This window comes from Rosa rugosa, chromosome 3 (assembly GCF_958449725.1).
Source record: "Rosa rugosa chromosome 3, drRosRugo1.1, whole genome shotgun sequence".
NCBI lineage: Eukaryota > Viridiplantae > Streptophyta > Magnoliopsida > Rosales > Rosaceae > Rosa > Rosa rugosa.
Window position 1 is genome coordinate 40,731,422 of NC_084822.1, and position 24,162 is coordinate 40,755,583.

Below are 24,162 nucleotides of genomic sequence, written 5' to 3' on the forward strand. Positions count from 1 at the left end.
CTTTGAAAACTGCTTAGTTAGGTTTAAGCTTTGTGGGTGAAACAATGGAGTTGAGTCACTTCCATTACTAAGCTCAATGGTTTATGTTACAATGTTATGGAAATTGCATCAGTTGAGTCACTTCCATTATTAGCAAAAATGCATTCCCACAATATACAAAATACATAATAGATGAACTTGGCAACACGCAAACCCACAATTCCTACCAAACTGAATTGCTAATCATGATTGACGAAGAGAATGTGAACTTATATGATAACATTGCATGTTTTGAATGACGAAGAGAATTTGTTGAAGCTAAAATCAGTAAAATGGTTAGGGTAGAATCAAGGTTCTAAAAAACGCTAGGTAATGTTTGAAAATAGTGAAAATACTTCAAATATGGTTCAACAATAATGAGATAATGAGTTCTTAAAAATAAAGAACAATTGCAAATTTGATTCTTGCGACCCTATTCCTCAAATTCTTCCTCCCCATATCCCTCTAGTACTCCTTCCGTATTGAACTCAAACTCAAAATCCATCTCATCTACATTATCTTCACCATATGGATCCATAAGCAAAAGAGTTGTCAACTTCACCACAGACAATTAAAGACCTGCCACATCGATTGCTATAACCTCAACTAATCAATTGCATCTTTTCAATTTCGTTTGTGTTCTGTCATTTCAAAGTGACAGACGTCAAGGAGGTACACCTCTCGTTGAAGACATTAAAGATTTTTCACTTCTCTCCTGACTAACGTCTGTATCAAGAAATCTCTAAGTTCTTCCTCTTCATCCGATACAAAGTCCTCCTTATGAAGTTCTCTAATTTCTTGAAGTATAGAACCTTTCCTAGGCTCTAGGCTACTATCCACTCCCGATCCCTCTCCAACCATTTCACTAGTAAGATCCGACTCAACATCTTCATCACCACCATCAACAATCCATCCTTGTGCCATAGTAGCTTCACTAGCAAGTAGTACGCATCTACATTTTTCTCTTCTTGTTGATGATCTTGGCATTGAATTGTACATAGACTAAATTGTTCAATCTTGTTGTATCTAATCTATTCCTTTTCTTTGTATGTATCTACATTAAGGAAAAAAATAATTAGTATAACAATTTCCGGATGTGAGAAATTATGTTTGCATCTTCAAAAGCATGAGCATCAAATTATGATAAGTAACTTATGCAATTACTTATCATAATTGATAAAATATGATAATGGCCAATATTATTAGGAATTTAGGATTCACGACTGTTAATTTGTTAAACTTTCATATCAAATTGAGATATATACAACTTAATTTCTATTGTTTTAGACTAACGCCCATTGGTGTTTTCAGAGTATTTTTTTCAAAGTCTTTAAGAAGACTATATATACATTATGTATTTTGCAATATCATAACAAAAGAGGGAAGATTCGAATTTGAGACTATAGGAGGAGTTTTGATTCATAAATTTGTGAATAAATGGTACACTTTGTTTAAGATTTCAACAAAGATGATCGATAATTGTTTTTATTTGTGAAATTATGGTGTCAGAATCATGGATGTCTACTTCGGAATGATTACTGTCTGGCATGCACTGAGCATGATAGCATTTTCACTAATCAAAGATGATGTCCGGATTAAGATAGGAGGTGGGGAAACTGTTTCAGATTAAGATAGGTAATGTGTTCAATCTCATTCTCCAGTATCCCGGGAAACCACATTGGGCCATCATCGAACTGAGTCCAAGTGAAAATCAGAGACCAACTAATTTTAAGTTGAAATTTGAATTAAATTTATCAGAAGCTGACAATTCCTGAATTTTTTTTCATCTGACAATGCATATTTGGCTACAAGCAAAAGATGACTTTCAGCCTCACAAATTTTAGAAAAGGGAAGTTGTCAATCAATTAGGCATTGAACCCAAAAGGGAGATGATACACAGGTAGTATCCAACTTACAACTCCATCCAACTCGTATGTAATGAATCAAGAATTCCAAAATTAGAAGCCATTGTCCTCTCTTTCCTTCTTTTTTCTCATCCTCCACACATGGACTCAGGCAGGAATTTCAACTTCTAAACTACACCCATGGCTTTCTTGAAAAGCCGCGGTCCTTTTTGAACTGTACAAATTCAAAAATAAAATTAACAAGCTTCAAACCCAGAATCCATCGTTCCAAGCACGCTTTCCAAGCAGACCTCCATGCTCACTCATACTTCCTCTTGCTCTGTAGAAAGACGGCTTGCTACGGATGGTTCTCAATGGCCCTGATCTATTGCCATGTCTAATTGGTAAAGATACCCCATTCCCGAACAAACTTGAAACTGAAAACGGTCTGTTTTCCATGTCTTCAAGAGTCCCTGAGCTATACTCCATTGTAATGAAAGAAGAGGCTTGCCCGTAATTTAACCGGGGAGTGAGTCCACCAGCGTTCCACCAACTGCTATCAGAAGGGGCAAGATCACATTTAAAGGAGTCCGGGACAGAAGACTCCTTTTGACTATGGCAGTCCCCACCAGTCTCATCCGTGTCATTGTATATCAGCTTTAGAGCCTGCACAACCTCACCCATAAAAGGCCTGTGAGTGACCTCAGGATGAACGCACATGGAAGCAATGGCTGCCACTTTAGCCATGTCATTGAAGTCATAAGTTCCGGCTAAGGCAGGATCCACCAACTGCTGCAAACCTTCTCTGCTGGTTAGCAGCGGTCTTGCCCACGTGACCAAATTCTCCTGCCCCTGAGGGTGGGACATGTCAACAGGTTTCCTTCCAGAGAGAAGTTCCAGCAGCACAACTCCATAACTATAAACATCGCTCTTGACGAGTAAATGCCCTGTCATCGCATATTCTGGGGCAACATACCTGTAAATCCATCACATGCATCAATTGGTCATACTAATACAAGGACTTTTAAATAAATCTTGCCTGAGGCAAATTTCAATTCATTTGGCATGTTTAGTAGTTTGCATAAATCGTTCATTAAAGTTTCCCGATTTCCTGTACCGTGGCATAATATAGCTAACATGGCGACATGGAGTCTATGCCTATATGTGCCTTACAAAATATTAGATAATTGATCTTCAAAATGAAATCTTAAATCATGTCATGTTATTACCCGAAAGTTCCCATGACCCTTGTAGAGATGTGATGACTTCCTTCAGTTGCTTCCCTAGCCAACCCAAAATCAGAAACCTTGGGAGTGAAGTCATCTTCCAGCAAAACATTACTAGCCTTAAAATCTCGGTGAATAACACGGGGATTAGAATCTTCATGAAGATAGGCTAATCCTCTTGCTGCCCCAAGGGCAATCTTCATCCGTGCGTCCCAGTCAAGAGGGCCCTTTTTCTTGTCAACACCTGGAAAAACAATCATAAAATACAATTCATTTGAATTTAAGACTAATCAATTCCAAGAAACCAAACAAAAAATGAACATCCATGAAGAGAGGGGAAACCAAATAGCTTGTTCAGGCGCTTTGGATAAATAATTGAGAAGGAGATTGATTTTGCTAATTTAGCAAAACAAATTTGAGCCAAAGAAAGAGATCAAAGCTGACAAGATACCATACCATGCAAATGAGACTCAACACTGCCATTGCGAATAAGCTCATACACCAAGCTGCGTGCGTGCCCTTCAATACATATACCAATCAGTTTCACAAGATTACGGTGATGTAATCGGCTTAACATCTCAACTTCTGCAATGAATTCACGGTCTCCATTTTGGTTGTTATCCCTTGTAAGCACTTTGACTGCAACTTCACTTCCATCCTCCATAATTCCATGGTAAACACGTCCAAATCCTCCTTCTCCTAGAACCCTTTGAGAACTGAACTTATTTGTTGCTTTCTCAATCTCAGAACGTGGGAATGTTTTAACAGAGAGAATACTGGTAGCCATGGTGGACATTAGGGATACTGAAGTGGAGCTTGGAATGCTACTTGATATCATAGACCCAAAGCCTGCATTATACACAGAAATATCAATCAGTGTACCTATGTACAGTATGCTTAATACAGAACTGAGTTCAAAATTCATATAAGAGTACCAAATTTGCAGCCAAAGAAGGGCAATGATCATGAAATGGAGGAAACATCTTTTCTGTAAACAAACTCTACAAATCTGAACAAGCATAACCAAATCCCACAACTGGAGAACTGATAACTGGCTTGCCAGTCTTAAGTCATGGTACTTTAGTTATCCAGTTTTTCAAAGGTTATCCCAAGACACCATAATATATCGGGAAGAAAAAAGAGTAAGGTCAAGATTAAGAAAAACTGGAGATAAAAGGTATTGGCTTTCTGAGCTTTAAGGCAAAAAATTACGTGTATACAACTATTTTATCCAATAAATGCTTGAAATTTTTTTATGAACACATGCACTTATGCAATTGTTTATAAATTTATATATGCATATACGCATCGCACGTGACTAGCCTAACAATGAGAACCACAACCTGTATCAGCAACCCTACAAAGTATACTCCTGATGGACAGTGTACGGGGAATAGGAGTGTATTGCTGTCCCCTACCCATAAAGTAAACCCAAAAGTAAGACCAACGACAATGAAAGAGGATCCTGGTAACTCTGATTATGAAAAGCCACATACTTACCAGATCTTTTATGAATAGATGATTCACGTGCAGGACCGACAGCACTAGATGGTCTTCCAACTTTCCTCCATTTTATGAACACCAAGATTGCTCCAAGAATAACCAATAGGAGTACAAAGGCAGAGAGGGCAATAATGGCAATGGTTCTTATATTCATTCTCTGGTTCTTTCTGGGAAACTTTGCAGTGATAGGGAGGTTTTGAGGACTTCCAGTTGGTCCATTCCCCTTCAAATATGGTGGTGAAGAAGGTATCCCTGATAATAACTGTTTCAGTCTCAACCACAATACATACTGAAATGATAAGCCAGAACATATGAGAGTTGGGGTTGGTACCTGGGTAACTAATGTACAACACTTCATAATTGCCAAAAAGAGTTAGATTGAGAGGCACTTTCTTATGCTTGAATCTGTCATATGTCAGTATCGCAGTGGTATTATCAAACTTCTCTCCTAAAGGAACCAAGTTAATATCCACTACTGTTCTTCCTTGATTTTGACTATCAGCACTTGCACCCATTATTATTACTTGGCTTTGTGCCAAATACGTGCCCTCAGCAACCTCAATCTCCAACTCACTCATTACTGGAAAAATAGAATAAGGAGCTATATCCAGTAAAAGTCTGACTTTCATGGGAAATACACAACCACAAGGTGAACCAAATGGAGATGCAGTAAGTGGCTCCACACAAAGTTGATCACAACCTGCAAAAAGTACCATGACAAAGAAGTAACTAACAAGCCACTCCACAGGAGATAAAATATATGAGATGAAAAAGGTTTTTTCGTGACCATAGTTAAACAAACAATATCTTCAGGTTTCCAAGAATCTGAGTCCTATTTTTTCGAGCAGAAGCTGTGCCAGAAGTTGGACAAGCTACCCCTCTAACCCAGGATATGGTAAATTCAAGCCAAGCCTCAAACTCATCTTGCCAAGTAACTTTACAGACCATTATTTATTTTATTTTTAGTTGCTAACAGAACAAATTAAACCGCACTAAATAATTGCCTCAGCAGAGGAGTGGTTATGAGGGACTAGATGATTAGATTACAGATATAAGCAAGGTAGCATCCAACTAGCCAAATAAAGGTTCTTGGCATCCAAGGCAAAAAAAAATTAGATTAAATAATTTGGTTTGAAATGCATCAAAAGTTAGCATATATTGATTGAGTAGATGTAATACAGATGACTGGCCCCTGAAATTGACAGATTTGGGGCCCTATATTATTACCTGGGTCTTTTGACGGGGCAGGAGCAACAGCATGGGGTCTTCCTTTCCCACGATGATGATGATGACGACGACGGAGTGGTGGTGAAGGCAAACTGCTGGGAGCTGAAATTGAAAATTTAACATCAAGATCAGGCCACAGAACTGGAATATCAGTGCAATAGTATTTTTAAGGTGATATATACCTAGATGAACTGGAGAAGGTGCAGGTGCAGGTGCAAGGGATGCTGAAGAAGGCTTGGTCATTCGTGTTTTCGATGGTTTTGAAGAAGCAAATGGAAAACTCATCAAAATTGACCTTGCTGCAAATGGTAGTACAACGATACATATATATCATCCATAACAATATCCATAGCTATAGAAAGAAGTAAAGTTAACCGAATGGGGACACATAAACAAACACTCTGGGAAATGATTTGCAGCATTGATTTTCAACCAGAGTTTTTCAAGTGTATTGACAACATTTCCAATATATCATCAGTTCAAGAAAGTTCATTTACATCCCAGTGACAATGTAACTTGTCCAGATTTAGACTGACCCTGTCAGGTGAACTATACACAAATACTATCTCACTTACCGCGCTCCAGTGCGAAACCTCTCAAAGTTAATGGCCGATTTGAAATCTGAGGAGTTAGTGACAATTGCCCTGAAGTTATAAGAAAGCAAATAAGTTAGTTTTTCTTGATATACTCCGGCTGCTCGTTAGTAACATCTAGCATCAAAAATAAAAACAAAAGACTACCCAATATAGCGAAGAGTCGCACCTTCGATACTAATTCAAGCACAGTTTGATTAAAAAATGTGCAATATAAAATTCACAATTTCCTTTCCTTCTGTTTTCCCCACCAGAAGCCATCAAAGAACTGAACAGAAATCCAAAAATTCAAATCCAGATACTAAAAACAGAAAGCTTTACCTGAGCAATAGAAAACCAAGTTGAGCTGGAGAAGAACAAAAGGAAGAAGAAGCAGAATCGGAGTACGCATTGTCTCTAAAATCCACAGCAATCATTCTCAGAAGCAGCCAGCTCCGAGCTGGAGAGTGTTGTCAGAGTTCGGCCGGAAAATTCCACACTGTCGGTGAAGCAGCAGCAGCGGGCGGCGGCGAGCCTCTTCACGGCATTTCAAGACTAAACAGACGAATTTCATAGCTCAGACAAAGAGTGGAGAGAGTGAAGAGTGAAGCTTAGCGGCGACTAAACCCTAGGAGAGAGAAGAAGAGGCGGACATTGCGGGGTGGGTGGGGGGCTCTTGCAGATCCATGAAACGCGGTAAAAGATCTAGCAAATCGGTTTGTTTTAGAGAGAGAAAATGTGGGTGGTTTTGGAGAGAGAAAGGAATTGAGGGAGAGGAGAGATCTTGATTCTTCTTTGAGGTTGAAGAAGAAGAAGAAGAAGAAGAAGAAGAAGAGGAGAGAATGAGAGAAAGGGGAGAGTGAGGTGAGGGGACTTTATTGCTGCTGTCTCTGTGTGTGAGTGTAGCTCCAGCAAGACTGGGTTTTTTTTGGTAGGGGCGGTCTGATCCACGCGCCAAGCGAGCGAGTGTGGTGGGGAGGGGGGCCCCACCGAAACGCCAGGGGCACGGCCGTTTCGTATCCCAGTTGGGGGAGCTGGGAACCGTTTTTCTGTTCTGTTCTGCTAAACGTTAATTTTGAATTTTGTTTTTCAGAGGAATAATTTAAATATAGAAAACTATAGGGGGTCAATGGGTTTTAAGTGTTTAACTATCACATCTCACCCCCAATTGGAAATTTTTTGTAAGTGAACCATGAATTTTGAATTTTAAAATGAACTATTTGGTAAGGATTTAATCATGTATTAACTACCCTAGAAAATAGGAAAGATAATGGAATATTTCGGGTCTTTAGCTTCTACCTTGATGATTTTGATATAGTTGACATTATGTTCATGCTCGTTCATATAATTTGGAAACTAATTTTGTACCCTCATTAGATGGTTAATCCCCGTATCAATTTTTTAGTTTTTTTTTTTTTTTTTAGAAGAATCCCCTTCTCAATTTTCTCAATAAACTTGAATTTTGGTTAATGTCTTTCTGATATTGTATGAGAGTATATAAAACGAGGATAAAGTTCTCATTCTGAAATCTCAATACATATTTAAAACTGAACTCTCATATTCTTGTAGTGGACTCCACATCTTGTATTTTAATTGCAGTAACAAATTTTTACACTCATGGTGAACCCAATATATCTTATGTGTATGTCTTCTTGCATTGTAAAACGCAAGATATATCACAACATGCTCATAATTAGAGTTTAAAGCATATACTTTTACTTTTCTTTTTCGATCACACGAAAACTAGTGTGTGAGTCTAATTTAGAATCTCTTACTTATAAATTAGTGTGTGAGCCAGAATTTTGGCTTCTTCATTTGACTTTATATTCAACGACTATTCAATAGGGTATAGAGCGGGGTGACTCCTCTGAATGTAATAGGCGTCCTTGGACATTGTGTTGCAGTAGAGTGAGGTCGGGCTATGTGGGGTTCTAAACCAAGGTAGTTTTTTAGGTGTTAGCGACTCAAGCCTAAGATGATCGGAGTTGCGTGTAGGGATATGCGCGTGCACAAAGTGTTAACGTTAGTGACCGAGGGGGTCGCTAGTTAGCTTTAGAGAGAGAGATAGAGAGAGAGAGAAAGAGTTGACACGAGATGTATAGTGGTTCGCCTCCGCATGAGCGGGAGACTACGTCCACTTGAATGTGTACTAGTGTGTCGAGCCTTGCGGCCCAACAAGATTACAAGAGGTGTAATCGAATCTCTTGAGTTGTGGGAGGAGGCATTCCTTTTATAGGTGAAGGAGTGCTCTTCCTTTACATTGTTTTCGATGTGGGACAAGTAACAACTATTCTAGTATAGAAACTATTCTAGTGTAGAAATGCCTAGTTTGTGGAGGCAACTTTGCAAGGCCGGAAAGGTGGCTTCCCGGCGACGGATTTGTGACTTCCGGATACCGTAGCGTAGCTTGAACATAGGGCTACAAGATGCAAGTCTCGGTTGGGCCTCACCATGGCTTGTGGGTGTCCCAAAGAGGGTGTTAATTATGCTTGGTGAGATAGCAAATACTCCATATTGTTGGAGGTATGTACACAAAGATTCATGTTAGCCCTTCATCTTCTCTAGTTGCTTTGTGGTGCCTGACTTGTAGGTATGTCACTTTGCGGGTGGAAGGTAGCGACAGTAGTGGTGGTGATCGATGACGAGTAGCTAGGTTGAGGGTGGGCTAGGGAAAACGATCCCAATCCATCTATTTGTTGGTCATCCTGTGATGATGTCTAACTGGGCAACCAGAGTGGAGGTCTAGCCTACCATGTGGCGAGTTGAGCAGCTAATATATTTATTGAGGGAGCAGGCTGCCTACATTCAGTTGCAGGGTTGGTTTTATGGGTTCGGGTCCTTGTCTTTCAAACCCTAACCCACTACTCTACAATAAGGTATGGGTTGGACATGTGTAACACCCTAAATCTGAATTTATAAGAAAATAATCTGAATTTGATGAATTTTACCCTAAAATACCAATTCATTTAGAACTCAATTGAACTAAAAACCAACAATACAGAGCATAGAGCTTGACGAGAGAATCAAGTTTTATACCTTATGCACCACCAACGGTGACCAGAGTTGCCGAAAAACGCGGAGGAACTGCCAGAAAGCCCAACGCTTTCGAGTTTCAATTCTTCTCCTTGAACTATTGGTTGGGCAAGACGTGAAGACGATACCAAAAATAGATCAGCAAAGGAAAGATGAGCCAAACGACACCCGTGCGATGCTACATCGTGGCCGAACGGCGGATTTCCAATCGAGTATCTTGTTGCGGGTCATCAGGTTGAGAGAATGGGTCAAGATAGTCAAATCGTGATTTGACTTGGTATTTATATAGTTCCCGTTTAACTGGTTTTCAACGGCCCTGATCAAGCGGTGGATAATCCTGTGGTTCAGATTGCACCACACAAATTTCTTCTTTCTTAAAATAATTTCTATAATTTCAAAACTTCTGAAAAATCATAATAAATAGCTCGGGTGTTCGAAAAATTTTCCAAAAAATCTCACAAACTCGTCACAAATCAAAGATTTCACCTCATAAAAAAAATCATAAAATATTCTCGAACACTCCAACAAATCAGTGAGACCATAAAATAATTCTCAAATAATCTCACCTTAGCTCGTTTAATATTTACAGGACTCACATTAATTGTCCAGATCAACATGCAATTTGGTTTTGTTCTTCTTTTATTTACTTTATTTCTTTACCTTCAAACTTCTTCTATTTATATGTCAAGTAAATTAACAAAATTTCTACAAATTTCCTCATAATATTTATTTTTGTTTTTTATTTTATTTTTAAATGCCTTTGGTATAAATATATATATATATAAATATACTTATATTTAAAACAATTCCAATCATAAACCCAAATAAAGAGGATATTTCTTCTATTTTATAAAGTTAAGGGTATTAAAACATGTGTATCCCTTGATCTTTTGATGGTATGTGCATGACAGACTCATTAAATTGGCTAGTCTTGATGTACACCAATTGTGACCGATATGCGAATTTTCTAGATGATTGTTTAGGTCAAGTAAAGTCACATAGGTCAGAGGTTTTTTTTTTTTTTTTCATGTTTTTGTATTATGTTTTAGGGGGGTGTATTCAATTCAGATTTTAAAAGACTTTGTTTGAGTTTTTATAAGGGTTCTTGACCAAAAGCACCAAAATTGGCTAAAGTTATCCCACTTACCCCAGCAAAAGATTTTTATTCTCACTAACCCAATTTAGATGCAAATGACAAATGTACCCTTAGCCTAATTAAACAAGGGAAAATGCTCATTTACCCAATTTTAGCTTAAAATGTGCCCACTTGCCCGACTAAGAGTTTTTAAACCCCATTTACCCAAAACACTCTAAGGGATTATTTCCCCTTTACCCAATTAATTCTTTTTATTAATTTTTGGGACTTTTTTGCCCTCTCCTTCAATCTCTCTACTCTCAGTTTCTCTCTCTCTCTCTCTCTCTCCCCCTCACCGATTTCTCTCTCCTCCCCCCTCACCGATTTCTCTATCTCTCTCTCTCTCTCTCTCTCTCTCTCTCTCTCTCTCTCTCTCTCTCTCTCTCTCTCTCTCTCTCTCTCTCTCTCTCTCTCTCTCTCTCTCTCTCTCCAGAAGACGTCGGATCTCTCTCTCCCTCCCTCCATCGCTCCGGCAGGTCGCCCACGAAGCCTGCTCTAGCCATCGCCGCGCCGAAACTTGTCGTCGTGCTCTCCGCTGCCAGGCTCGACGCCAAGCCGACGGTCCTCGTCGCTGAGAAGCTCGGCAAGGCCGGGGTTGACCTTCTGAAGGAATCGACGACGGACTGAAAATGGCTATCTGCTATTGTGCAGTCATAACCATAAAAGTTGTAACATTAGTGCCCCCCAGTAGACTTTGTATTGGGGGCCAATGATGACTGCTTTATTTATTGACGGACTGAAAACTGCTATTCCAAAGTAAATGTAGTGTTAAATTGCAGTAGTTGATAAATGAAAAAAATTGTGTTGTTTGTGTCAGTCTAGTGGGGGGCAGTAGACAGAATATTGACCCTCATAATGTGGGTTTTTAGACATTATCTGTTGTTTTGAGTGTGAATAACTTGTATAATCTGCGAAACATAGGAAGCGGTGTAATGTTTGATGGTCTATTGGGGGGCAGTAGACACATTAGTGCCACCCAATAATGTCTTTCTTAGGAGACAGTAATCATCTCTTGTTGATTTGTTTGTGATAAAGTGCAATACACTGTGAATCCTTGAAACTGGTGCAAGTTTTAATGGTTTAGTGGGGGGCAGTAGACACATTACTGCCCCAAATAATGTCTTCATACGAAGTCAGAACCCTTCACTTAACTGGTGCAAGTTTTAATGGTTTAGTGGGGGGCAGTAGACACATTACTGCCCCCAAATAATGTCTTCATACGAAGTCAGAACCCTTCACAAAACTGGGGCAAGTTTTAATGGTTTAGTGGGGGGCAGTAATAATGGTTTAGTGGGGGGCAGTAGACACATTACTGCCCCCAAATAATGTCTTCGTGTTAAGTTTAGGGTTTAGGGGCAGCGTTAGGGGCAGTAGACACATTGCCGATGAACTGCGACGAGGACGTTGGAGTGGCTGGATCGCCGATCAATCGAACGGCGACGAGAACGTTGGATCGCCGACTGGAGCTTCATCGTCGTGTTCAGATTTGGACTGCATCTCCGGCGCGGCGATCAGAGAGAGAGAGACAGACCGGAGGTGGAGATCATGGGGAGGAGAGAGAGAGAGAGAGAGAGAGAGAGTGGAGGTGGAGATCGGGGGGAGAGAGAGAGAGTTTGGGAAGGAGAGAGAGACTGATAAGAGATGGATGAGTTTTAATTTAATTAACAGGGGCTAAAATGTCAATAGATGTAAGATTGGGTAAATGGGGTTAAAAAACTCTTGGTGGAGTAAGTGGGCATTTTTTGGGCTAAAAATGGGTAACTGGTCACAGCCCCATTAAACAACTACATCAATGCCACTCAATTCCCTCTGTCCAGCACGATGCACTCTCCCCCCCCCCCTCCCTTCACTTCAGCATGATTCCGGCAGACCCAGGCCATCTCCCTTTCTCCTCCGGCTCTGGCGATCGACCCATGCCGTCTCCCTTTCTCTTCCCTAATCTAACGATCGACCCAGGCCGTCTTTCTCTCTCCTCTGGCTCCGATGATCGACCCAAGCCCTCTCTCTCCCCCCTCCGGCTCCGGCGCTCAACCCAGGCCGTCTCCGCTCACTGTTCTTCCCGGCCACGTCGCCTTGCTCGTGCTCCGAAGCTCAATCGCCACGCGAAGAACATCTCATTATTCTAGGCTCCGACTGCATCTCCGATTCCAAGCAGTGGCGACCCGACCCGACCCGCTCCTCCCTCTTCCAGCTCCAGTGGCTTTGACGACGTCGACTGCGGCAGAGCTAGGTACTAGGTAGGGCTAATTGATCATATCCAATTGGGTAGGAAGGTTGGGTTTTGAACCTGGAATACTTGACTGAGTTGACTCTGTTTAGTTTTCGGGTCTTGGAGCACAAAGTGATATAAGATCATATTCCAATAAAAGACTTGGTTGTCACTTGTCAATCTGTCTAGTTTTTGGATCATTGGGTTACGAAACGCTGTTCTACCATTATTTATATCCTTGAGTTTCTTTTTTTGATCAAGCATGCATATCCTTGAGTTTCTGCCATTACAAAACGTATTCATTTCCATTTTTTTTTCTTTTTTAAGTAAACTTGTGGGCAAAAGGCCTAGAATGAAAGAAAAAAAAATGTTTTATCATCTCGTAATAGACGTTTATTGGGGGCCGATAGACGACTATTGGGGGGCAATAGACGTATTGAATTGATGTAATCTTCTTGTTTTTTTCCTGTAATCAAAGTTTTATTTGTCTAAATTTAGGGAGATTAGTTCCCATTTTGGCGACTGAAAGTCATATTGGGGGGCAATAGACGTCTATTGGGGGGCAATACATGGCTGATAGTCGTCTATTGGGGGGCAATACATGACTGATAATCGTCTATTGGGGGGCAATAGACGTCTACTGGGGGCAATACATGGCTGATATTCGTCCATTGGGGGGCAATAGACGTCTATTGGGGGGCAATAAACGTCTATTGCCCCTCTATTAGGGAGCAATAGATGTCTATTGGGGGCAAAAAAAACTTTCCGGTGAGATTTTCAGCAAATTCCGATGGGCGGCAGCCGGTGACCGGATTCCGGCGAAAGTTGGCCGGATTCCGGCGAAAATTGGCAGGATTCAGGCTGCCGGTGACGGGCTCCGACGAAGTCTCCTATGGTTTCTCTCTCTTTCATTTTCTCTATCTCTCTCTCTAAGTAACAAAGGGGTGAGGGGTAAAATGGTATTAAAAAAAAATTAAAAAAAAAAAAAAAATCTTAATGGGGTATTAGGGAAGACTCTCTTAGAGTGTATTGGGTAAGAGAGAATTAAAAAAACTTAATGGGGTAAGTGGGAAAAAAATCCCTAGAAATGGGGTAAATGGATAAAACCCCTTTTTATAATCCATGGATTTACTTAATCCACGAATTGTTTAAATTCTATATGGACTCTGTTTGATTCTAATGGATTAATTTATTAGTATTTGTTTAGATTTTACAAATCCTTATGATGTTTTTGTAGGTTAATTTTTTTTCCTTCTTCTTCTTTAATTAAGCAATGGATGTATGGATCCAATTATAATGCTATATCAATGACAAGAAAGTTTGGCAATCTACCATTCTTTATGTTGTGTATAATGATATATGAACAATAAGAGAAAACTAACCAGCCAAAATGTTACACAAAAAATAAAGTAGTAAACTAATGACATAATTTATTTCATATCTAATTTACAAAAGAATCATGTGTGTATGTATCATCTTAATAATACCATTGAAAGTGAGCTTAATTAGCTAGAAGGATTAAGGCTTCTAGAGCTATAGTGATAAAAATAAAATAAAAAATTATTAGATGAGAGCAGAGGTAGAGGAAGATAGTGGGAAAATAGGTCTAAGACAAAATGGATGAGTGTCACCTATTGAGACTTGCTTTTTCTTTTTTTTGGTGAAGAGCTTCTTCATTTTTTTAGTGTGAAAGAATCCATCAAAATCTCTTAGGAAATGGTTGGATTGTTTTTGAGTTTTGATATGTATAAAAAACACTATAAAATCCTCCAAAATCCAGCATTTAATGAAATCCTTAAAAATCCGTATACTTTTGAATATAAGCAGATTTGAATGGATAATTTTAAATCTTAATTGAATACATCAAGATTTTAAAGGACTGTTTAAAATCTCAGTTGAATACCCATAGACTTCTAAAATAAATAAAAAATCTTGTAGACTCTTAAATGAATACACTCCCCTTAGTCACTTTGAGTAGGTGTGTAGGATAGTTTTTACTGGTTAGAGATTTTCTTCTCGATTAGGCAAGAAATGTCTTTCGTTTGTTGCTTCAAGCATTTAAACTTTGATTAATTTTCCAACGGTGACTCGATGCAATTATACAAAGATATAAATATCCATTCCCTCAAGGAGTAAAAGAATTTTAGCCCTCTCTTGAAATTTTCGACACCAAAGCACACTGAAAAAAAAATCGAACCGCAAGGATACGGCAAGGCGACGTCGTTAATACTTTCCGTCATTTTCTTTTTCTTTCGAAAAGAAAAATGGTTGCGGATAATAAAAAAAGGGAGAGAATAATGGGTCCCCTGTTTTCCCATCACGGATCAGAACGACGACGTGTGCTGCATTAGATCTGCTCTCTGCCATTTTCTTCTTTCCCAGGGTGTACTAGATTCTACCCCCCCCTTCATCTCATTGACTGTTACTTACATGCCTTCCAATTCATCACCCACTTCGATATCATCACTCCTCCTCGTCTTTAACATCGTCTCTGCTTCTCTATCATTTCTCTGTCCTCTTATTTATCACAGACCCTATCTCTCTGTTTCTTCGTTTTCGAACTCCAAGCTCTTCTGGGTTTGTTCTATTCCTTCCCAATATTCATCTCTGTATGTAAAGTTCAATACTTGAACTATATGCTCATCTGGGGTGTCGTGATAAATGTTCTCAACCCCCCCTATTTATCCCAATCTCGTATTCAATACAATTTTGAGGTTTTGATTATCGAAAGGCTTTGAAGGTGCGTCGCCTACAATTTTGGGTTCCTATTGGTTTATATGTATACTGGGGCTATGTGTTTGCATGGTTGCTTCGTTGCACAGAAGGATTTTTGGGCACTTTGAGTTTGGAGCTTCTGTTGTATTGGTACGTTTGCTCAGTTTTGAATGCTTTTGTTGGTTGAATAGAGAATTTGAGGTTTAGGGTTGTTGGAGATTTCTGTGCAGAGCTTTCGGTTTTGGGTATTTGGATATAATATATTGTTTTGGAGCTGTAGAGACAAATTGATTTCGAGAGCTTAGTCATTTGGTACTCTGCCCTTGTAATAAGATTTTACTTGGAAATAATATTAAACACTTGAAAGAGTGTTTGTTTTGTAATTGGGTTGTTATGGTTGGTGGAAGAAATTGGCATATTTGAGTATGAAAGGGTAGAAAGTACAGTAGCTGGATTAGCCGAACTTGGATGTCGATGGAGGGTTCGACTAGGCTCGGGCCAAGAGGCCTAATAAAGAAGCATGAGTTTGTAAGAATAATAATTCAGTGCCTATATTCGATGGGCTATGGGAAGGCCGCTTCATGCTCAGAGTTGGAGTCTGGCATTGCTTGCCAATCTGATTATTTTCAGATGCTGGAATCGAAGATATTGAGCGGGAATTGGAATGATTGTATTGATATCCTTAATGCCATTAAGGATTTGACAGAAGAAACAAGAGCTACTGCTTTGTTTCTAGTATTCAAACAGTCACTTTTGGAGTATTCAAAGTGCGGGGATGACAAGATGGCTTTAGACATTTTGCAGAAAGAGGTTTCAGCATTACAGGTGGGCAGAGATAAGGTTCACAACCTGGCTCACAGTATCCTTTTCTCGAAGGATATGGAGCAGGGTAAGATGGACAACAATGAGGTTTGCGAATTGCGAAAAAAGCTGTTGCAAGAATTGCAAAATTTGCTTCCTCCACCAATTACACTACCTCCGCGCAGGTTGGAACATCTGGTTGAAACTGCTGTTTTGACCCAGATTGATTCATGTATGTATCATAATTTTTCGGATGCTGTTTCACTTTATGCAGACCATTTGTGTGGTAGGGATCAGATCCCTACTGAGACTGTACAGGTGTGATTTGCTGGCTGAGCTTCTGTCTTGAAAAGAAACATTATTAGATTTTTTTTTCTTCTTTGTCTCACATCATCTTTTACTGGATGGTTGAGATATAAATGAACACTGGTTTGTCAATGCTGCAGATTTTGACTGAGCATAAGGACGAAGTTTGGTTTGTACAATTTTCTCATAATGGGGAGTACTTAGCTTCTTCATCAAGTGATTGCACGGCCATCATATGGAAGGTACCATTGCATTACATGAGGTGATCTGTATTAGAAGTTTATTCAAGTTATTGAAAGTCGCTTTCTGGCTATTTGAATATTATGTTCACCTATATAGGCAGATAGTGTACTTATTCAATGGAATTCTAGTCTGCCTTGTGCAGGGATAAGATCATGCATTGAGTATACAAATAATGTTCTAGAAATTGCTAGAGAAAAATCTTGAATTTTTCAAAACAGATAAAGAAAAAAATTGTTGGTTCAGAACATTGCACATTTAGAAAATACTTTAAGCAAATTTTTTTATTAGTAAATATATGCTTCCAGAATCCACCAAATGTGTCAGGAAATAAAATTTTGTCCATTTAGGCAAGAGAAATGCATTAAAAGGAATTTATTCTTATTTTAACGTACATCAAAATTGTTTATAGTGCCACATGGACAAATGCAGGATCAAATGAGCTGTCTGTAACGGAAATAAAGTTTGTTAATGTGGAAACAAAGTTATATTGTTGCTAAATTATGCCATTGTTAGCTCATGTTTCAATGCAAACTGGATACATATGCCATATAGGATCCTAATGTATGAGTTTTAATTTTTTATTCTTTGTTAGTATCTCCATTCAATAGAAGTTGTATAAGTGGAATGCTTGAAAAGTGTTTAGTGGATGGCAAAAAACTACAAAATCAGATACTGACTTGGATTTCACCTTAATATTTGCTAAAAAGAATTTCATGGAATATAATCATACTGCCTAAGTTGGGGAAGATGCTTAGCTGCTAGGGTTTCTGACATTAATTCTACCTTTCGGTGCCAGGTGCTGGAAGACGGCAGCGTGATATTAAAACATACCCTATGGAGCCACCTTAAACCAGTATCCTTTGTGGCATGGAGCCCCGATGACTCAAAGTTGCTTACGTGTGGAAATGGTGAAGTCCTCAAGCTATGGGATGTGGAAACAGGTACATGCAAGCATACATTTGGAGATCATGGCTTCATTGTCAGCTCATGTGCTTGGTTTCCCGACTCAAAGCGACTTGTGTGTGGCAGTTCTGACCCTGAAAAAGGTATCTACATGTGGGATTGCGATGGCAACGAGTTAAAAGCATGGAGAGGTATGAGGATGCCCAAGATTTTAGATCTTGCTGTAACACCAGATGGGGAAAATCTTATCAGCATTTTCTCTGATAAAGAAATTCGGATTTTGAATGTGGGAACAAATGCTGAGCGAGTTATCTCTGAAGACCATTCTATCACATCCCTCTCAATTTCTAGAGATAGTGAGTACTTTATCGTCAACCTAAATAGCCAGGAGATCCATATGTGGGATGTTGCTGGGAAACTGGAGAAGCCACTGAAGTATATGGGTCACAGGCAGAGCAAATACGTAATACGCTCCTGCTTCGGTGGAGTGAATAGTACATTTATTGCCAGCGGTAGTGAGAACTCACAGGTATGCTTGCTTCCCCCAATTTTGTTTGTTTTCCTATACATGTGTATACCGATCATTCTTGCACCACTAAACTGAATGGGTCCTCACAAGTTAGATAATTACCATCTGCTATAGGTCTACATTTGGAATCGGCGAAACTCTATGCCAATTGAAGTTTTGTGTGGGCATTCAATGACTGTGAACTGTGTGAGTTGGAATCTTAGGAGACCTCAAATGCTGGCATCGGCTAGTGATGATCATACTATCCATATATGGGGATCTAGTCTATCTAAAAAGACTCAACCTGAGAAACTTAGTTGAACTTGTCACATCTCCAGTTTCACAACCTGTGTATATATAGCTTTTGTTCTTTTCAGTTTCCTATTCATTAATGAGTTTGTAAATCTTTTTTTTTTTGAAAATTTTGGTGTAGAGTTCCAGTTTAGATCCATTTTTCCTTTTTGACTGTAGCGGTCGCTTTTGCTAGTCGCCATAAACACATTGTCCGAAGTAACTTGGATCTCAGTACTTTACCTTTTCCATACTATACTATGAACAATATGTGAGCTTTGCTTGAAATTTGCAACGTTTTCTTTTGATTCACGAGTTATGAGAGGGTAAGAAATGACTCTTTGCTTTTCCTACTCTCAGCTTGTTGTGTTCCTTCAAAACCCAACTTTTGTTGGGACTATTGCATTTTTGTCCAGGTCAGGCTGCAAATTTTCGGTCCATATTACTGAACTCCAACATCTATCCTCCTTATGAGAAGCCTCAGCGTCTTTAAAATCAGTGTGACCAAATTTAATGTAACCCCGAAAAATGTAATCATCAAAAGACTTGGACCAAAAACGTTATTTTTTTTTATTTATAAGAAATACAATCCGACCATGAGTGGTCAAATAATAGAGCTTTCGACACCTGAAAAGGAAAAGATTTCTCTCCCAAATTTGTCTTTAGTAGAGACCAAAAAACTTAAATTATATGTAAATTGCATATGGGTGGACTTTACTAAGTCGGAAAAGCCTAAATGAGTCTACGCAAATGCAATTTATTTTACGACATTGCCACTAGTAATCATGCTAATCCGATACTGTTTTTTTTTATTTGTTTTTTTTTTTTAGAATAAAGAAACTAACCAAATTACAAAACATGAAAATAATCGGTGGTGGACAATAAATTTAGAAAATTACATAGTAGCACCTGACCAAAGATATAAACACAGAAAACTCACATTCAATTTGTTTTATACAAATAAGGACACAAGCCCAGGCCCAAAACCAAATGTAGCAGGCCTGGCTTCAGATTTTGATAGAAAATGACTAAAATGCCCAGTTTTCCATGATAATTTACGTTCATGCCAGTAGCATAATACTCTACGACCGAAATCAGAAATCCCCAAAAAGCAAAACGCAAAACGCCCAAATTGGTCAGAAACCCTAAAATCTCTGACGGATCCAAAACGCACTGCAAGAGATCCGAAGCAGTAGCACTCTGCTTGAATCTGGCTCCAATGGAGGTTGATAAGGTAAGCTCTTACTCAAATTTTGCTGCCTTAATTTATGTGTCTTCGAAAGTAGCAGTAGAATCGATTGAAATCTCCAAACCTGAGCAAATCAAAAGTAGCAGTAGAATCGAAACCTCCAAAGTTCGATTTACCCAGCTTGAAACCTCAACATTTGTATAATCGATTTCGAGGATTTGTATATTAGCTACTGTGTCTGTGTTGTGGTTAGAATTCGTGTATGCAGGTGCATGTTGAATGTGGCTTCGAAATTGTGGTTCTCGAAGCTTTTGTTTGTGTTTGGGAAACAGTAACTTTCAGGTTGCATTTGAAATTTCCTTGTGGTTAGTTTGGTTATTTTGAAGGATCTGAAGTGCATCCAATTTTTCTGTTGGAAAATATTTGGAGAACCTGGGTGTTCTTTAATTGTTATTCACTGATTCACAATCCGCTGCAGATTTCATACAATGTTGTTACTATTTGTGTTCATTTCGGAGGTCCAATCAATGCATAACTACTGTGGAATTGCTACTGTGTTAAAGTGAAGTTTCTTTCTGCAGTTCATTAATGCTATGTGCTACTGTGTTCAATTGAAGTTTCTTTGTGCAGTTCATTATTGCTATGTGCTACTGTGTGCAGTTTATATGAAGTTTCTTTCTGCACTTCCTTATTGTTATGTGCTACTGTGTACAAAAGTGAAGTTTCTTTCTGCCCTTCATTATTGCTATGTGCTACTGTGTTCAAATGAAGTTTCTTTCTGCACTTCCTTATTGTTATGTGCTACTGTGTACAAAAGTGAAGTTTCTTTCTGCACTTCATTATTGCTATGTGCTACTGTGTTCAAATGAAGTTTCTTTCTGCACTTCCTTATTGTTATGTGCTACTGTGTACAAAAGTGAAGTTTCTTTCTTCACTTCATTATTGCTATGTGCTACTGTGTTCAATTGAAGTTTCTTTCTGCTGTTTATTATTGCTATGTGCTACTGTGTTCAAATGAAGTTTCTTTCTGCACTTCATTATTGCTATGTGCTACTGTGTTCAATTGAAGTTTCTTTCTGCACTTCATTATTGCTATGTGCTACCCGTCAGAAAAGCTCTGGCATGTAGGATAAAGTTTCCAAGCACTAGAGTAAAGAGACAAAAGCATAAAGAAGTGGAACAAGACAGGGAAGAAGAGGAGGATGAAGAAAATGAGGAAGCTGAGGATGAAAAAGACAAAGAAGAACAAGACGGGGTAGAACCGGATAATGAAGAAGAGGAGGAGGAAGAAGAAAAGAATGATGGAGCAAGGAACAGTGGCAAAGACCAGAAACAATCATATTGCCAATACAGGTGCAATATGATTGCCTTCCATGATGTGCTTCATAAAGTGTATGAGCAGCTCAATCGTGAAGAAAATATGAGATTGAAAGCTGAGTTGAAGAAGACGCCATTTTGGAACTTGATTGAAGCTTATGACAAGGGATTGATGACTAAGAACACAACTGCAAAATCAGATCGAGAGATGCATAGGTTAGTGCAATGCTACAAGCCGGCTTTGAAGAAATTTAAGTTTGGAAACAAGTTGGCAGAAATAAGTGTATCGGATGTGCACTACATTTTGGGTTTGCCAAACCAAAAATCAGCTCTCACGGTGCCAAACCCAATAGATGATCCTAAGAAGCCGACTGATCATCCTCTTGTTCAAAGGTTCTTTGCAAATGACCGAAGGATAAAAAAAGCAAGAATCATGAGCTGTATTGATGAGCAGTTAAGGGAAAAAGCTCCTGGGTGGATAGAGAACATGACAAAGTTGCTGCTACTGCATCTGTTCATCACACTACTGTTTGCAAGCTCGGGGTCTACCTTAGGATGGAGCTTTGTGAAATGCATCACTGATATTGAGACAATGAGGAGATATAACTGGGCAAGAGCTGTTAGAGACTATTTGTTATTGTGTTTGCAAGCTGCCACAACGGGAAAAGCAAGGCAAATCAGTGGATGTGTAGCATTAATCCCGGTAAGTCACTACTGCTACTGCTACTGCTATTGCTACTGTATAGTTAAATTATGTGTTACTTATATCTGTTTTGTTTTTGTTATAGTATTGGATATGCGAGAGGAGTACTATGCTTGTTGAAATTAAAGGCAGAGAAGCAATGACTCCAGGGTGCGTCAAGTGGAGTCTCCCTCAATTCACAAAAGAATTGCAGAAAATGCAAGTTGATGACATAGAGGTGATGGATACGCTACTGTCTGCTACTATATATGCTTATGCTACTGTGCAATATGCTACTAACTTGAAAAATATTTTATTGCAGATTGATAATGCAGTTGTCGACAACAATAGAAGCAAACATGGCAAGGAAAACAGTGACGATGACTTTGAGAACCCTCCATCAAAGCATGCTGCTACTGCACAGGCAAAGGGGCAGAAAAGACAAAGAGAAGAAAGGAAGGCCACAGTAGCTGCCAAAAAACCAGCCAAAAAGCGGGTGGCCGAAAAGAGAGCAAAAAGTAAAGAAAATAAGATCTCGAATGAGGGTGCTACTGCACCAGCTGAAAAGGAAAAACGTAGAAATGAAGAAGAGACAGCTGATAATGAATCAGAAGGTTTTGAAGATGAACATGAAGACATGACATTAAGAGATTGGGTAACTACAATGAAAAATTACATTTATAGTAGCTACGTGTACATTTTTACTAAAATCATCTTTGCTTTGTTTTTTAGGTGGATATGAACAGCATGAATTTTGCGAAAAAGATTGACGAGAATAAAGGAGAGGAAGGGATGCAAACAAAAACCACAAGTGGAGTAAATGTCAATGATATGGATTTGGGTGCAACTGAGGAAGAAGAGGTAAATAAATTTAAGTTTCTCGGTTTATGCAGATTTGTTTTGGTCTACTTCACTTTGGATTTTTACCTTGTTTTGATGTAATTTGATTGGTAATAATGTGATACTGCATTATTTTCTAATTTTTTTGAATTATCATTTTCTTTTGGTTAAGGATGCTGCAGATGGTATTAGAGATGACTTTAGCTTTGACACTGGATTTGGGGGGCAGGAAAATGAAACAAACTTTGTCGATCAGGATCGGGATGGAACTGAAGGAGGAGAACCAGATCAAATGGAAAGGAATGAAAAAGCTGCTACTGAGGCTGATGATGTTGAAAGGAACGACAAAGCTGCTACTGAGGCCGATGCTACTGAGGCTGATGATGTTGAAAGGAACAAAAAAGCTGATACTGAGGCCGATGCTACTGAGGCTGATGATGTTGAAAGGAACAAAAAAGCTGCTACTGAGGCCGATGCAAATTTTATGGATCAAACCCTGAAAAATATTACAGAAGAGATTGTGAATGAAGCTGCAAGGAAAGAAAAAGCTGCTACTGAGGCCGATGAAGCTGCAAGGAACGACAAAGCTGCTACTGAGGCTGGTGCAAATATTGCTGATCAAATCTTGCACAACATTGTAGAAGAGATTGTGAATGAAGAGTACAAGAGCAGGTATGATTCATGTTGTGTGGATTGCAATGCTCGTTGTTTTGATGTTGGAATATAGAAAGTTCATATATTGATTCATGTTGTGTGGATTGCAATGCTGGTTGTTTTGATGTTGGAATATAGAAAGTTCATAATTGGGTGAGGTTGTATGCTACTGTGTGCAGGAATGATCCAGTTTGGTTCGATGAATGGGAAGCCTTGTTGCAAAGTGAGTACGATGAATTTGGCTATCCAAGCACTGATGAAGAGCAGATCAATACAGTGGAGCATTGGCAAGATGTAGCAATGCTGAAACAAGATATGGCGGGAAGTGCTATCGAGAGCTGCAAGAGGAAGCAAGCTTATATAGAGAGATTGTGGGATGAAAAAGAAGAAGTGTCAAAAAAATACACAAAGTTGAAGACAAAGTTGAAGAAGAAGCAAGAAGAGCTTAGAAAATGGAGAAACAAATGCAAACAACTAATGATGATAGTGCAAAGGGTAGAAAAAGATGAAGAGGCCAATGAAGATGTTGCTGCTACTGCTGCTCCTGCTGCTGTTGCTGCTCCTGCTGCTGTTCCTGCTCATGCTACTGCTCCTGCTGCTGTTCCTGCTCATTCTACTGCTGTTCCTGCTCATGCTACTGCTCCAACAAATGAACCAAGGACACGATCAGCGATAAAGAGAATCAAAGAAAGAACCGATCGGAAAGAGAAGCAACTAGAAGGTTTTGAGGTGCAGAAACCATCAAAGAAACAGAGGAAGAAGAGCAATTAAAGGACTTAACAAACATATTAGTAGTCTATTTTGGTGCACCAATCGTATAGGATTCGGTGTTAAGTCAGTCATCCAAATTAGTATATATTTGTAGATTTGGTGTTAGTATATATTTGTATATATTTTCATTTTTTGTGTATAATCGTATGGGATTTGGTGCAGAAGATAGGGATAT

The 24,162-nt window shown here is 39.1% G+C and overlaps 2 protein-coding genes across 2 annotated transcripts; one reads left to right on the forward strand and one right to left on the reverse strand.

Annotated features, from left to right (window-relative positions):
* Positions 1-1,856: 1,856 nt before the first annotated feature.
* Positions 1,857-7,262, reverse strand: LOC133736924 (receptor-like serine/threonine-protein kinase ALE2). Its single transcript, XM_062164539.1, has 9 exons — positions 6,733-7,262; positions 6,394-6,462; positions 6,001-6,117; positions 5,819-5,920; positions 4,923-5,291; positions 4,589-4,843; positions 3,545-3,937; positions 3,092-3,332; positions 1,857-2,838 (listed from the first exon to the last, which is right to left on the reverse strand). Exons 1-9 carry the CDS (start codon positions 6,800-6,802, stop codon positions 2,130-2,132), a joined length of 2,325 nt encoding a protein of 774 aa, XP_062020523.1. The 5' UTR covers positions 6,803-7,262; the 3' UTR covers positions 1,857-2,129.
* A 7,831-nt stretch (positions 7,263-15,093) lies between these two features.
* LOC133736929 (WD repeat-containing protein WDS homolog) lies at positions 15,094-18,822 on the forward strand. The gene is made up of 4 exons (XM_062164544.1): positions 15,094-16,601; positions 16,730-16,831; positions 17,629-18,264; positions 18,379-18,822. Exons 1-4 carry the CDS (start codon positions 15,951-15,953, stop codon positions 18,562-18,564), a joined length of 1,575 nt encoding a protein of 524 aa, XP_062020528.1. The 5' UTR covers positions 15,094-15,950; the 3' UTR covers positions 18,565-18,822.
* The last annotated feature ends 5,340 nt before the right edge of the window (positions 18,823-24,162 follow it).

What these genes read in the sequence shown, in the direction of transcription:
- LOC133736924 (XM_062164539.1), bottom strand. Translation starts at nt 6,802, where the DNA reads ATGCGTACTCCGATTCTGCTTCTTCTTCCTTTTGTTCTTCTCCAGCTC. An exon ending in GTTGTACATTAGTTACCCAG is followed by an intron (nt 4,844 to 4,922) that starts GTACCAACCCCA and finishes AGTTATTATCAG; the next exon opens with GGATACCTTCTTCACCACCA. An exon ending in AGGGTCATGGGAACTTTCGG is followed by an intron (nt 2,839 to 3,091) that starts GTAATAACATGA and finishes ATGGATTTACAG; the next exon opens with GTATGTTGCCCCAGAATATG.
- LOC133736929 (XM_062164544.1), top strand. Translation starts at nt 15,951, where the DNA reads ATGTCGATGGAGGGTTCGACTAGGCTCGGGCCAAGAGGCCTAATAAAG. An exon ending in TCCCTACTGAGACTGTACAG is followed by an intron (nt 16,602 to 16,729) that starts GTGTGATTTGCT and finishes TCAATGCTGCAG; the next exon opens with ATTTTGACTGAGCATAAGGA. An exon ending in GCGGTAGTGAGAACTCACAG is followed by an intron (nt 18,265 to 18,378) that starts GTATGCTTGCTT and finishes CATCTGCTATAG; the next exon opens with GTCTACATTTGGAATCGGCG.